A 13,881-nucleotide genomic window follows, 5' to 3' on the forward strand; every position below is an offset into this window, starting at 1 on the left:
TTCAGTATCTTTAGCTTTTGTTATTAAAAAAATTAATTCACTTTATTAAACAGTTCAATACATGGCTGCTGGGTTACCACTGGAGATTCAGATTGGTTACAAAATGATGCATTTACTCTTAAACCTATGATTCCGGTTCGTTGGCCGCCTCCTCTTCCGCACCAAGCCCCTTGGCCAGCCGCTCGGCGACACGCTGCATCAGCTCCTCCATGCTCATCTCGATCTGGACGCAGGCACGTCGTCCCGGATCAAATCGCTGCTCATGGCCGCACTGCACCCGTTCGCAACGCAGGCTCATGCTGAACCAGCTGCTCGCGTCCTTGAATCCCGGCCAGCACTCGCACTCGTTGTGGGCCACGCAGTGGCTGTGCTCCGGACAACCACCCTGGCAGACAGGTCGACAGACGAGCTGGTGGCCAGTGGTGTGGTGGTGCGATGGCTCGTAGCCCCGCTGGCAATGGCAGCGATCCGGCTCCGCACAGTAGCTGTGGGCGGGACACGCCTCCTGGCAGACTGGCTCACAAAAGCCAAAGAGAATGGTCCGATATCCCGGGCAGCACACCTGGATGTTGTCCCAACGCACCCGCTCCTCATACACCACATAGCTGTCCAAGTCGACTGGATGGCTGGCATTTGGAGGACCTGCACCTGCCATGCGGGTCTTGGCCACGGGCACCTGGTACTTGACACTGATGTTCTTCTGGCAATGGCCATTGGTTATGGCCAGGCTGCTAACCTCCAAGTGGATCGTCATCAGGACGAGGCCCAGCACGGGATACAGCACTTGATGCAGCATTGATGCCATTCGCTTCGGGCTGGGTTCAAGATTGTGCGTACGTCGTCGCAAGTGCACTAAACGCAGCAGCCGCAGATTAAAGAGAAACCCAATCCGATTCTTCTGTTGCTGCTCACTCGGAAAAAATGTTGCATCGCAAAAATTAATCAAAGAACATTGACAATAAAATAGGGCTTGAGTTTTCAATCGTATATCACTTCAACAGATGAGTTAGATACAATCTATGATTTCCCAAACGTTATAGATTTATATTACAACCTGTAAAACTTACTGGAATCCAAGAAAAGGCATATTCATTGGAAATAATTGAATAACATTCCAGTATCATAGTCAAAGTTCATATAATGGAAAACTCACAAAGTATAGATATCCATTTAAGTCGCACTTTGTTATGGCTGAAATAACTACCCAATATCTTAATTTGTAAATTTGTAGTAAAGTTAGTAATTCATTCGAGTTTTTTTGGGGTGTATCCTCTGAAACTTTGGTCGTATGATAAGTGAGTCTGTTATTATTATTATTTCTTTTTGCATCGCCCGCCGTTCTTATCAACAGCATTGGAAATGTACCAAGACGACCGTTTGGAGAGTGGAGAATCGGCCTTGGGTCGAGCATGTTGGCTGTGGTTGCAGGTGGGTTCGAAGCGATCTCAAGAATATGAAATAAAGTATCTGTAACTCATGCCAACCGATCGATGCAACATGCTGGATATACCTCTTACACTCGTACATTAAAGGGGTATACTAGACCCGCTGAATGTTCTTTATTCCCATAAATCATACACATGTATATTAATTATTAAGATCACTAACCAAGTATATAGGGCTATTATAAATTTTAAAGAAGCAATATACTTCGAACATTTGTACGTATTACATAACTATCATCTACACGAAATCAGCTGTGCAAATGGATTTCTTCAACTGGTTCTAAGTTTAAGCATGCGTATGTAAATACTTGGGCGTCTGCTAACAAGCTCTTACTGCCAAGATTGTATGAACGCATGTAGTTACACTAGGGAAAACTAAATTCTTTTAGAAAATTAATTAAATTAATAAAGAAGCTAACATTTAAATTAAGTAATATTAATTTAAACTACTTTATAGAAAAAAGTTTCCAAGTGCATCCGATATCTTAATTATTTACCGCTTAGATATTTAAATTTTAGCTAAAAATATACACAATATAAATTATACATAATGCCGTCCAAGTTACTTGAACTAATATGTCAAAATTATCATAAAGACCATTCAGTTTAAAAATTCAAGAAACTGAATTAGCTATAAAAATAAAAATGATCCTCAAGTATCTAGAACCTAGAATCATATTATTATTTTTCCAAGTGTAAAGCAACATACAACGAGACCGACTAGGCCGTGCTCGTTTGCTAGCCGAGCTCTGATGGATGTACGGATGCCCGGGTGGGTGGTACGGTAGAGTTGTATGTGCCGGGCGGGTTTTGCATATGAGCTTTGTGCGTTTGTGTTGCTCGATATATACAAATAAACATAAGCAGCCAGCAGGCGAGCAGAAACGATTAGCAGGCCGAAAGAGCAGAGGAGCGTGTATGTGGTGTGCAATGCTCGCATGTTGCTGTTGTTGTTGTCCCTGCGACGGCATTGTGTAGTTATGGGTTGTTGGTGCGGCGGGGGTTGGCCGGGGTGCGGGACGGTTAATGTTACCCCATGAAAGCTAAAACGGTAACGGGCGACGTTCTCACAAATTCGTAGGTATGTAACGTACACATGTTTACATACCCGTCTATCTACATTCTCCACCGTGTGTGTGCGTGTGCATGTGTGTAATGAGCAATAGCACACGAAAGCGAAAAACCAGAAATGGAATCAAAATGAAATGTAATAGACGACGCCGAGGAGAGTGTTCAAATATGCAAAGCTGCACCGCAAAGAAATAGAAAAATATAAATAAAAATAGAGTAAGGTTAAGGTTCCTTTACGCCAAAAATAGCTTAAAATTCTCTAATGTTTATTTGGGAGATCACTATAAAGTGCGTTAAAACGCTTCTTTAATAAATGTGACTAAGACACATTTATTACCATATTATATGAAAAACAAATCTTAATTTGTATTATGTAAAACTTTTAATTTCGTTGTTTTATTTGTATTCATTACCAGAAAACTTTTGCCTTGTTTCTCTCTCTGCACGAACATGTGAGTATGTACTACATATGTAACTGTATGTAGGCAGAGCGACCTGTTGTTGTATGCCGGCCCTGATGACGTAGCCGCAACAACCACAGCGAGCTCAGAAAAGCAACAACTTTATTTGTTGTGATTATCGGCTGGCGGCGTTAAGCGAATCGCCAACAGTTGATGTCAGAAAAGTAAGACAGGTGTATCGAACAGTGGCGGTCAAAAAAAAGAGCATATCCTCTGAAAAGTTGTGCCGTGTTCCAAGTTTCAGATATTTAATACAAATACTGGTGACATAAAGCAATTCTTAAAAAACCAATTTAGTTCATTTAAAAAGCATTTAATATATACATATACTTCAAATATAACTAAATTAGCAAGTAAAGGTTTTGTTATTTTTACAACTAAATATATTTTATAAGAATATTTTTGATTGATATCTTCAGATATTGAACAAACACATTTGGATAAGGAGTATTTTGTACTCAATTGACCCCGATATTGTTTTATTGTAATAGTCACTTTTATACAAGAAATGCAAAGAGAGCAAGAAAAATCGTTCTGCTCCACTTGAAGAAATTGCAAAAGTCATTGATCACTTTCCATGATCAAGCAGAGGACACAATCTCCGCTCAATTAACACCATTGTTCTAGAAGTGACTTCAGAATTTTCCACTGATCAACAATGACGACAGAAAATCAAGGCATCCCAATCGAAAGGGAGAGTGCGACTCCATATACGGTGCGTGGATGATGGCTGATAAGGCGACGCCGCAATCGATGATAGTGACAGTAATGATGACTATTACATGGGGTGCATCTATGCATGGCCCGGTGCCGTAGCACCGACTATCTCCAGGAACTTATCAGCGAGATGCACCCAAGCTGAACTGGTGACACTGCTGACGACAAACTTGAAAAGGGGGTCAACGTCGTACATTAGTTCTTGCTTCATAAATGCATACTTAATTGCAGATGAGTTTGCATATTTCTGCTAACTTCTAGTTATTATCAGGGTTGGCACCCTACAAATGAATTAAATTGGATTTGAATAAACCTATTTAAATATTTCGTTGGCTAAGAAAATTTATAGTAGATTGTTCTAATCAATGTTATTCTAATAAAACTCATGAATTCAAATGTCAGCAGAGTTATATCTTATAGTTAAATAAACAATTGTATTATATAACTAAAATATCACAGTTTTTCTCTAGTCTGCATCACTTTACATTTTATTGCAGATTACATTTACATTTTTAAAATCAGAAGCGTATCTAATAGCTAATGTACTCTTGCGCTTTTCTAGACTTGCGACGATTTCGTCGCCTGGACATCGATCTTTGGCAAGACTTCTCATCATTTTCGTGCTAATGCTGGCATTAAAAACAGTTTTAAATACCGGTTGCCATATTGTAATTGCCACTTATGCGGCTGACCAGTCGGTTCCGATGGAGGGGCAAAGATATAGAACCAGAATCGGGGAGAACGAGGAAGAGAGAGAGAGCGAGAGTGAGCGAGGTATGGGTTGCGAGTGTGAGTTGGGGCGGGGTATAGAAATGAGTTTGAATGAGTTGCAGGAGACATACAGATGTACATATGTACATACCGATGTACATACTCGTGCATACCCGTACTGGTTCGCATGTATGTCGCCCGTCCGCTTGTTTGTCAATATGTACAGGGTACACATGTTATTTGATTTTCGTTTCGCTTTTTATGTCTGCGATGTGCTGTGGCTGTTGTTGTTGCTTTTGCTTTTGCTGTTGGTACATGAATATAAATGCTGTTTATCTCTGCCTCCCCTTTTCCGCCCCACCAGCACCCCCCAACAGACGTATGTGTCTGTGTGTGCGTGTGTGGCTCGAGTGTATGTGCACGAATGTGTTTCCTTATTGTTGTGTGTACTTGTTTGTTTGCTGCTAGTTGTTATTGTTGCTCTTGCTTGCTGCTTTGCTCGCATGAACTTTTTGCTTTGGCTCGGCTCTTTCACGCCTGCTAATCAATGCTGTGCGCCGGGTGGTTTTGCTATATCTATATGTACACAAACAAATCTACAAAAGTCCCAGACATGTGCCTGCCACCACCACCCATTATTCGCAGCCCACCGCCCAACGTCCCTGCCACGCCCACAGCCCGCACATTAGGTCACTCGATGGGCGTGTAAATATGTACAGAGCATATTGTTACACATGCCGGACGGATCGGCTGAATGGCTGAGGAGGGCTTGCATATCGATATAGCCCATGTCCACACAGCCGAAGATATGGCAAATCACTTTCAACACGTATCCGCCAAGTGGGCTCGTCTATGCGACTGTGTGTGTGTACGTACGCATGTCTGCATGTCAAATGGTTGAACGAATCAATGGGCCACTCTACTTAGGCTGGACCATGTAGTCACTTGATATGCCCAATATGCGTTAGATAATGTATTAAGATGTATTTCGTGGAAGAGCACCGACCGTAGGATACTCTTGCTTTGTAAAATTTCTTAAGTTTTAGTTTCAACTGGAATATGTTTACATTTGTTGTCTTTCGGTATGTATTATAATGAGGAAAATTACCAACTAGACTAATGTAATTATTAGAAATAACCTCAAATTGTATCTTAAGAATATTCAATCGATTTAAAGATATTCAAGTCCCGAACCACCCTAGTCAAATGTAATGTGTTCAATGTCCGTTTTATTGTTAGCTTCACTGCTAGTTCCCATTCAAAGTGGGCTTTTCCTTTCCCACATGCCGATGTGGCTATGTTTGCACCAGGTCCGTACATACGATTACATCTGCTTTGACGCCCTTCAGACCCCTGCCCGCATATATATTATACATATTCGGATTTTTATTCTTTCCTGGCATTAGTTGATATAAATCCCATGTACCGCCGCACTCACACTCGAAGCCACATATCATATATACATATATTTATATAGTTGCGAGCGGAATAAAAAAGACGAGCAAGGAAGGCTGAATATTGCAACTATTTGTGTTGTAGTTTTGATGCAATAAAACCCCCGTTCACGCCCCCAATGCCATCGAAATGCCCACAGACAACGGCTGCACTTGTTAGCGATTCATGAGCTGCTGTTCATTGGTAAATAATTTCATAATAATGTTGTTGTTGCGGGCATAACAAAAGATAAGCTGCAAATTGCAACAATTACATTTGAGTTAATAATATTTTCGTTTTATCGAATTGTCAGCGCATTTGGGGCTCGTTTTTTCAGTGTACGCCCAATGGCCGTGCCTCTTGACACTTAGCAATAAAATAAATTAAACAATAAATTATAAATTTGTACAAAAAATGACTGTTCGACGAACAGGCGACCAGAAACACCAGGCCCCTGCGAACTCGCCAGCCAGTTGTTGCTTTTCAGCTGGCCTGTGTGTGAAAGTTTTTTCACTCCCCCTGTTTCATATGTGACGAAGTGCGTGTGTGTATGCGGCATATGTCTAATGCGCCCCACTGACCAAAGTGGGTAGTACGGGTAGTACGGGCTCTGGGAGGGGGTAATACCGGTCGTATAACCCCGTGTTCCACTCAACTGCAGTACCTGGTCACGGGTTGTGTGGGTATTTATCCACATATGCATCGGATATACCATGCATGGATATACCATTCGGCAATTTCATATTCACGCTACCTGGGCGAAAGTCAGCCCACGGATTGTCGAAGGTCAGAGTTTTCAATTCAAACATGAATTAGCAAATTTAATCATAACTAATAATCTGCATTAGACAACGTTTTATTTTAAAAGTGCAATATAAAGCTTAACCCGACCAATTAACCTCATTACCCATCTCAGCTATTCCAGCAATATACTATTTTTTCATTTCTCCCCAGGTGTATATTAACCTTTATTACTGTTGTTTTGAGTTAGATCAGTTCTGTTTTGACACAATTCTGAGCTTAGTGTTGTTAAATTTTTCGAATGACAATCAGTTGTTTTAAAACCCTACCAAAACGAAGATGTTTACGCGGCTAAATATGTCATACACTGATGTACTATCCTCTTTCCTTTTGCTATTAATGACCTTTGTACCCTTAAACTTTCGAAGTAGACAAACCATTAAGGATCGAATTTTCGTGTGTGAGACCGCTGATTATAATTATCGGCTTTGTTAGTGTTGGTTTGTTCCCACAGAGATGAACTTATGCTCTTATCAGCCACTCACAATTCTTAACACGTGTCTAAAGGTCGGTCAATGTATTTCAAATGGCAGACAAGAACTCTTGACTAATCGTTGCTTGTGGCTCAAGTGATTACCAAAGGCGGTAACCTATTTATTGCTCCCAGGCACTGTGGTTCAGCTTACGGAATATTCAAATATTTCACATATATATTTAATCTTTTTAATAATAGGCCAAAGAAAATAATGTTTACACATTTACAAATACTTTAATCATGTAGGCCAGACAGAACAGCGGCTTGGGTGCCCCAGAGGGCATAGCCACGTTTTAAAACAAACTTACTGTTGGTGTCCGCTTACTTCATCTCAAGATCTCGAGCTTTATACGGACGGACAGGAGGAAAAACGGACACGGACATATGTACTTGGCTGGTGATGCTAAGCATACTTTTTACTATATGGAATCGTCAACGCTTTATTTTACCTGCTATATACTTTTAAATTATTTCGCTCAACCCTTAACGGGTAGAAAATACGTATCTCATTGCAAGGTTTATTATATATTTATTACAACTACCTTTAGGATCATCATGGCTTGTCATCCTTATCAGTTCTTGAAATTCCAGAGATCCGCCACAGTTCTGGTGTGGGATCTCAGGTTTCTCCGCCTTCCACATATGTCCGGTCTTATCAGCATCTGGTGGCGATGGCATAAATACCCGTGGTCAGAACCCGACCGAATTCATTCGTCGCGATCGCCTTCAGCATGAACGACCTCAAGCCAGCTACAAGCTATAGGAGCACCTCGCTTCACGAGGCTGTCAAGCTGCGCCTGGATGAGCCGTCATCCTTTTCACAAACAGTTCCGCCACAGACAATTCCAGAATTCTTCAAGGAATCGTGTGAGAAGTATTCGGATCTGCCCGCTTTGGTGTGGGAAACACCAGGATCTGGTAACGATGGTTGGACCACTCTTACGTATGGCGAGTACCAGGAACGTGTGGAGCAGGCGGCGCTGATTCTGCTGAGCGTTGGGGTCGAGGAACGCAGTTCGGTGGGCATCCTGGCCTTCAATTGTCCCGAGTGGTTCTTCGCGGAATTCGGTGCTTTGAGAGCTGGAGCTGTTGTAGCTGGAGTTTACCCGAGCAACTCAGCTGAGGCCGTTCATCACGTCCTAGCCACAGGAGAGTCATCCGTTTGCGTGGTGGACGATGCCCAGCAGATGGCCAAGCTGAGGGCCATCAAGGAACGCCTGCCACGCCTTAAGGCTGTAATCCAGTTGCACGGACCCTTTGAAGCCTTTGTCGATCACGAGCCCGGTTACTTTAGCTGGCAGAAACTCCAGGAGCAGACCTTCTCCAGCGAGCTCAAAGAGGAACTGCTGGCCCGGGAGAGCCGGATTCGTGCCAACGAGTGTGCCATGCTGATCTTCACCTCGGGCACAGTGGGTATGCCAAAGGCGGTGATGATATCCCATGACAACCTAGTATTCGACACAAAGTCCGCGGCAGCGCACATGCAGGATATCCAAGTTGGCAAGGAGAGTTTTGTGAGCTACCTTCCGCTGAGCCATGTGGCTGCCCAGATTTTCGATGTGTTCCTGGGTCTTTCCCATGCCGGATGCGTCACATTTGCCGACAAGGACGCACTGAAGGGAACGCTGATCAAGACCTTTCGAAAGGCGAGGCCAACGAAAATGTTCGGCGTTCCTCGCGTCTTCGAGAAACTTCAAGAGCGTCTGGTGGCGGCGGAGGCCAAGGCGAGACCCTACTCCAGATTACTTCTAGCAAGGGCTAGAGCTGCTGTGGCTGAACACCAAACAACGCTGATGGCGGGGTAAGTAGAGATAATTCAATGTAATATTATCAACAAAAGATTTAGGGTCAATAGTCATTTGTAAGACTTCTACGGTGTCTCAATATGTATATTGATTCTCAACTTGCAGATTATATATATGACCTAGTAGTTGATTAATTTAATTTTTGTTTGTTTTATAGTAAATCACCCTCGATTTATGGCAGCGCGAAATATTGGCTTGCATCTCGAGTAGTAAAGCCAATACGTGAAATGATAGGTCTGGACAACTGCCGTGTTTTCTTCACCGGCGGAGCACCAACTTCGGAAGAGCTGAAGCAGTTCTTCCTGGGACTGGACATCGCCTTGGGCGAGTGCTACGGAATGTCGGAGACTAGTGGTGCTATCACCTTGAATGTCGATATAAGCAATCTGTACAGCGCTGGTAAAGCGTGCGAGGGAGTGACTTTGAAGATCCACGAACCCGATTGCAATGGACAGGGAGAGATTCTGATGCGGGGTCGCTTGGTTTTCATGGGCTACTTGGGACTGCCGGAAAAGACTGACGAAGCGGTGAAGGAGGATGGCTGGCTGCATTCCGGTGACTTGGGCTACATCGATCCCAAGGGTAATCTAATTATATCCGGTCGACTCAAGGAGCTGATCATCACCGCCGGCGGGGAGAATATTCCACCTGTGCACATCGAGGAGCTGATCAAGAAGGAGCTTCCCTGCGTGAGCAATGTGCTACTTATCGGCGATCACCGAAAGTATCTCACTGTCCTGCTGTCCTTGAAGACGAAATGCGATCCAAAGACTGGGATTCCACTGGATGCTCTGCGGGAGGAGACAATCGAATGGCTGCGGGAACTGGGCATCCATGAGACCCGTCTCTCCGAGCTCCTAAACATTCCAGCCGATCTCCAGCTTCCCAATGATACTGCCGCTCTGGCAGCTACCTTGGAGATCACCGCCGTGCCCAAGCTCCTGGAAGCCATCGAAGAGGGCATCAAGCGAGCGAATAAGTATGCCATTTCAAATGCCCAGAAGGTGCAAAAGTTCGCTCTGATTGCTCATGAGTTTTCCGTGGCCACCGGAGAGCTGGGTCCTACGCTGAAAATCAGGCGGAATATTGTCCACGCCAAATATGCCAAAGTCATCGAGCGGCTGTACAAGTAAATCTTATCTCTCAAATGGATTTCTTAACCTAGGTTTAAATTTTATTTTACTCGAACGTTTACATTGTAATGCTTAATTACGAAATTCTCTTATTATTTACTGCATTACGAACTGAATATATTTGTTATTAAAACGTTGCTCATATTATTTTTAAAGTGGGCTACGATCTCGGTTCGGGATCGGTTCTGATGGGCTGCCACTGAACTTTGCTGACGTACTGAAATAAACAAGCGGGTTATCGATAAGGGGAGAAAGTCAAGCCAATCAATTTGATTAGTAAATGTAGTGCACTGATATTGATTGAACATTAGCTAATTGCTTAATAATTTAAGTGTTTCTTGTTTGTCCAAAAGAAAATTCTATCAAGATCATTAATGTTTGTTCTTGGGGTCAGACATTTAAAATTTTGTTAACAAACCACATTATGCAGCATCTTTTGGCCCAGATTACGTTTCTCATTGCGATCCACGAAGCGTCGCAACCAGCGGAGTCCTGCAAAAGCTATCGCAATGGCCACCAGCATCCAGATGATCACCGATCGTGAATCAAAGCGATCCGTGGGTATCTTCGGCCAGGTGAGCGGTGGAGGTGAAGGATTGGTCTCATCATAGGCCACCTTAAAGAAAATGCTCCAAAATAATGTAGCAACTCGTACTGACTTGGTTCTAACTTACCCCACAATTGCAATTATCTGATTTTGGTTGCGGCACTCCACTCACATCCAGCAATATTATAGATCGATTACTGCCGTCTTCAATGCAGTCTATGCCCTCAATATTGGTGGTATTTTCACTCCAATTATTGATTACAGTCCAGGGACGAGCGAAGTTAACAGAGGCTGGTAGTTTTCGCACCAAATTAGCCACCAACCAATTGCAGCTCCATTTATTATCCGCTAGGTTCATATAGCGAAAATTAATAAGACTGCTGAGGTTCACCGATTTGAGGCGATTTGAACTGAGATCCACGTAGAGAGAAAAACGATTCACCGAGGGAGAAAGCCTGTCGAGGAAAGTGGCATCACTGATTGCATTTCCCGACAATTTAATGTATCTTAAATGATTTTGATTGATCATCGTCTGTGAGGATATCTCTGCTATTTTGTTGTCAGCAAGGACAATCTCTTTCAGTTGAGTGTTGAAATGGAATAAAGTATCTGGCAGTGTGGTCAAAAGGTTGAAGCTAATATCCACATGAAGAAGAGCGACTAAGGAGTCCAGGCTTTCGTCATATATTTTATCCACATTGTTATGACTTATGTTGAAACGCTGTAATAAAATTAGCATAAATTTAGCATAAAATTTAACTAATTAATTTTTATCATTCTTGTGTAGTGGCCTAGTTGGATTTGGAGATTAATGGTTTCGTTGTCTGACTTATCTTTCACTCCCTTATCAGTTAACAGATTTATCAGAATACAAACGGTAGATAAGGAAACAAACAATTATTATAAATACACACCTCCAAAGAGTCCAATCCCGATAATGCTTCCTTGTTGAGCTTAGTTATATTATTATAACTCAAGTCCAGGTCCTGCAGCTCAAAGTTTTTGGAAAATACAAATGGCTCCACTTTTTGTACCAGATTACTCGAAAGATTCAAGTGAACCAGTCGAGCCAGACCTCGTTGACTGAGAAACTGAAGACTGCTCAGGAGATTTTGGTCCAGCCGTAGACTTCGAAGATGGGTATTACCCTCAAAGGAATCCATTTCTATGAACTCAATGCGATTGTGCTGCAGTGATAAACTGGATAGGCGATGGAGACCCCGAAAGAAACTACCATCTATGTGCGCCAGTTGGTTTCCGTTCAGATAAAGATGCTTCAAATGAGATAATCCCTCAAAGGAGTTGTTCTCTATTTGACTGATCTGATTGTAACGCAAGTCAAGCTGTTGCAGCTGGGGATATAGCTCAAAGCTCTTGACACTCAGTTTGCTCAACCTGTTGTGGCTCAAATCCAAATTGGTTAATGCTCCCAAAGGCTCACTGGACCAGGATCTCAGACTGCTCAGATTGTTGTGGGACAGCGAAAGATATTGTAACTTTGTCAAGCCATTCAGCGAAAAATCATCTAAATCAGTCAGTCCACTGTGCTGCAGTTCCAAGTGAAGCAAGTGATCAAACCGCACGAAATATCCATTTTCCAGATGCGGCAGCGTGCAGTTGCTCAAGGTGAGTGACGTCAAGAGCTCCGTATTCCGTATTAAGGTCACCTCAGTATTGTTGCACTTGCTCAACTGCAGGCAACTTAACCTCGGGCTGAAGCTAAAGATCAGCAGGAGTAGACTACCAGGTAGTAGGTACATCGCGGGAAACCAACCTCCACAGACTAACTCTTTGGATCTGGGGATCTGTAACTGAAGCCCTAATCTTATTGCAGCAGCCTGTATCGCCAGCTGACAACCTGTCAAGATACGTAATCACTTCATCAACTAGCCACCGTTTGCAAAGCCAAAATATTTGCCCACCTTTCAGTTAGTGGCGAAAAGCTGTTCTACTGTTTCATGAACTCGCCTAGTGAATAACTAGATAATCGGCATTCTATTGCTTTACAATATTTGACTTCTATCTTTGTAGACTTAGACTAGATCCTTTTTCATAGCAGTTTAATGTCATTTAACTCTTTAAACGTATTGTTTGTATTTTTTGATTATTAAAAAGATTTTTCTATAGCTGAATAAATGAATGTTTATATTTGTGTTTTACAAATTATTAAGTATTCGAATTTTAAAAAATTGAAAATGTTTCCAATTAGGCAGTCAGCAAAAACTTTAAATGAGAGCGGACTTTATAAAATAAAATTTCATGCAAGCGCAGCTGAAACGGAAAATGGTATAAAGTCTTTTGTTCAAACAAATGCGCATATTTCAATTAAAATATATATCAGCACAGTTGACTGGTGCTCTGTTTTTATATTTGCCGGTCGATTTTGGTTGGGTCTATTTGCCTTTCACCTGCATTTCAACATTTACTTTATCCTATTTGCTGATTTTGACGGCATTACGAATTTGTATATGAGTGCATATGTGGAATTCCGGTGAGAAATTGTTGTGCAGTGCTGCTGCAGTCCTAGAGAAGAGGATAACCACAGTTGAAAAGCCGCAGAAAGCACTGCAAAGAACAGAAATTTTCAGATATTGAACAAAACCAGAACCAGAACCAAATAAAACGAATATGACTACACAAATTCGCCTGTTGCCACATTGTTGCAATGTTTATTAATGCAAAATGTTGGGTCTGTGCCAAAAGTGCTGTTGTCTTTGTTGCCTTAGTGGGCGTCCAATTTGCAATTGAGCCAAAGGTCGGTCCAAAGCAATTGTGAAAGGCTTTCGAACTGAGCCAGAGTGCAATCCCGAAACAATCTCAGTGTCATCATAAAATAATTAGAGTGCGGTTGACTTGGTGTGCCAAGAAGACGGTAAACTAGGCGGAAAATCAAGAGGAATTAATTGTGTTCGGGGAAAATATCAATATATACAAACGGAAAATTTTGTAGAAGTGCCAAATAATTGCAGCAAAAGTTATTTTGCATTTGTAGCATACTTTCGGACGGCTGAGAAAACCGTATTTAAGTTTAACTTATTCGCCTAGTAATGCGCTAGAAGCAACTTTCTTTCAGCAGTTTCCTCACAATTTTCCTTAAACGTTTGTTCTTTCACCCCCAGCCAATTGAATTCGATTTCCCTGCCTGAATGCGGTTTTAAATTATACTACTACAACAACTTGGAGCCAGCGCGCTGGCGAACTTTGACTTCAATGTCCCCGCAGATACATATAAACTCGGTCCTTGCGTTAAAATGACAAATTTAATATGTACTTCTTGTCTG

The 13,881-nt window shown here is 42.3% G+C and overlaps 3 protein-coding genes across 3 annotated transcripts; 1 reads left to right on the forward strand and 2 right to left on the reverse strand.

The window, feature by feature from the left end:
• Positions 1 to 15: 15 nt before the first annotated feature.
• On the reverse strand, positions 16 to 859 carry LOC117148510 (epidermal growth factor-like protein 7). Its single transcript, XM_033315918.1, has one exon. It carries the CDS (start codon positions 803 to 805, stop codon positions 125 to 127), a length of 681 nt encoding a protein of 226 aa, XP_033171809.1. The 5' UTR covers positions 806 to 859; the 3' UTR covers positions 16 to 124.
• Positions 860 to 7,809: 6,950 nt separating this feature from the next.
• LOC117150253 (long-chain-fatty-acid--CoA ligase heimdall) lies at positions 7,810 to 10,190 on the forward strand. Its single transcript, XM_033317053.1, has 2 exons — positions 7,810 to 8,916; positions 9,078 to 10,190. The coding sequence occupies exons 1-2, from the start codon at positions 7,847 to 7,849 to the stop codon at positions 10,051 to 10,053; spliced, it is 2,046 nt and encodes a 681-aa protein (XP_033172944.1). The 5' UTR covers positions 7,810 to 7,846; the 3' UTR covers positions 10,054 to 10,190.
• On the reverse strand, positions 10,183 to 12,368 carry LOC117150254 (leucine-rich repeats and immunoglobulin-like domains protein 3). The gene is made up of 4 exons (XM_033317054.1): positions 11,515 to 12,368; positions 10,728 to 11,321; positions 10,472 to 10,669; positions 10,183 to 10,270 (listed from the first exon to the last, which is right to left on the reverse strand). The coding sequence occupies exons 1-4, from the start codon at positions 12,358 to 12,360 to the stop codon at positions 10,214 to 10,216; spliced, it is 1,695 nt and encodes a 564-aa protein (XP_033172945.1). The 5' UTR covers positions 12,361 to 12,368; the 3' UTR covers positions 10,183 to 10,213.
• Between the last annotated feature and the right edge of the window lie 1,513 nt (positions 12,369 to 13,881).

The sequence above is a fragment of the Drosophila mauritiana genome, chromosome 2L (assembly GCF_004382145.1).
Source record: "Drosophila mauritiana strain mau12 chromosome 2L, ASM438214v1, whole genome shotgun sequence".
NCBI classification, from domain to species: domain Eukaryota; kingdom Metazoa; phylum Arthropoda; class Insecta; order Diptera; family Drosophilidae; genus Drosophila; species Drosophila mauritiana.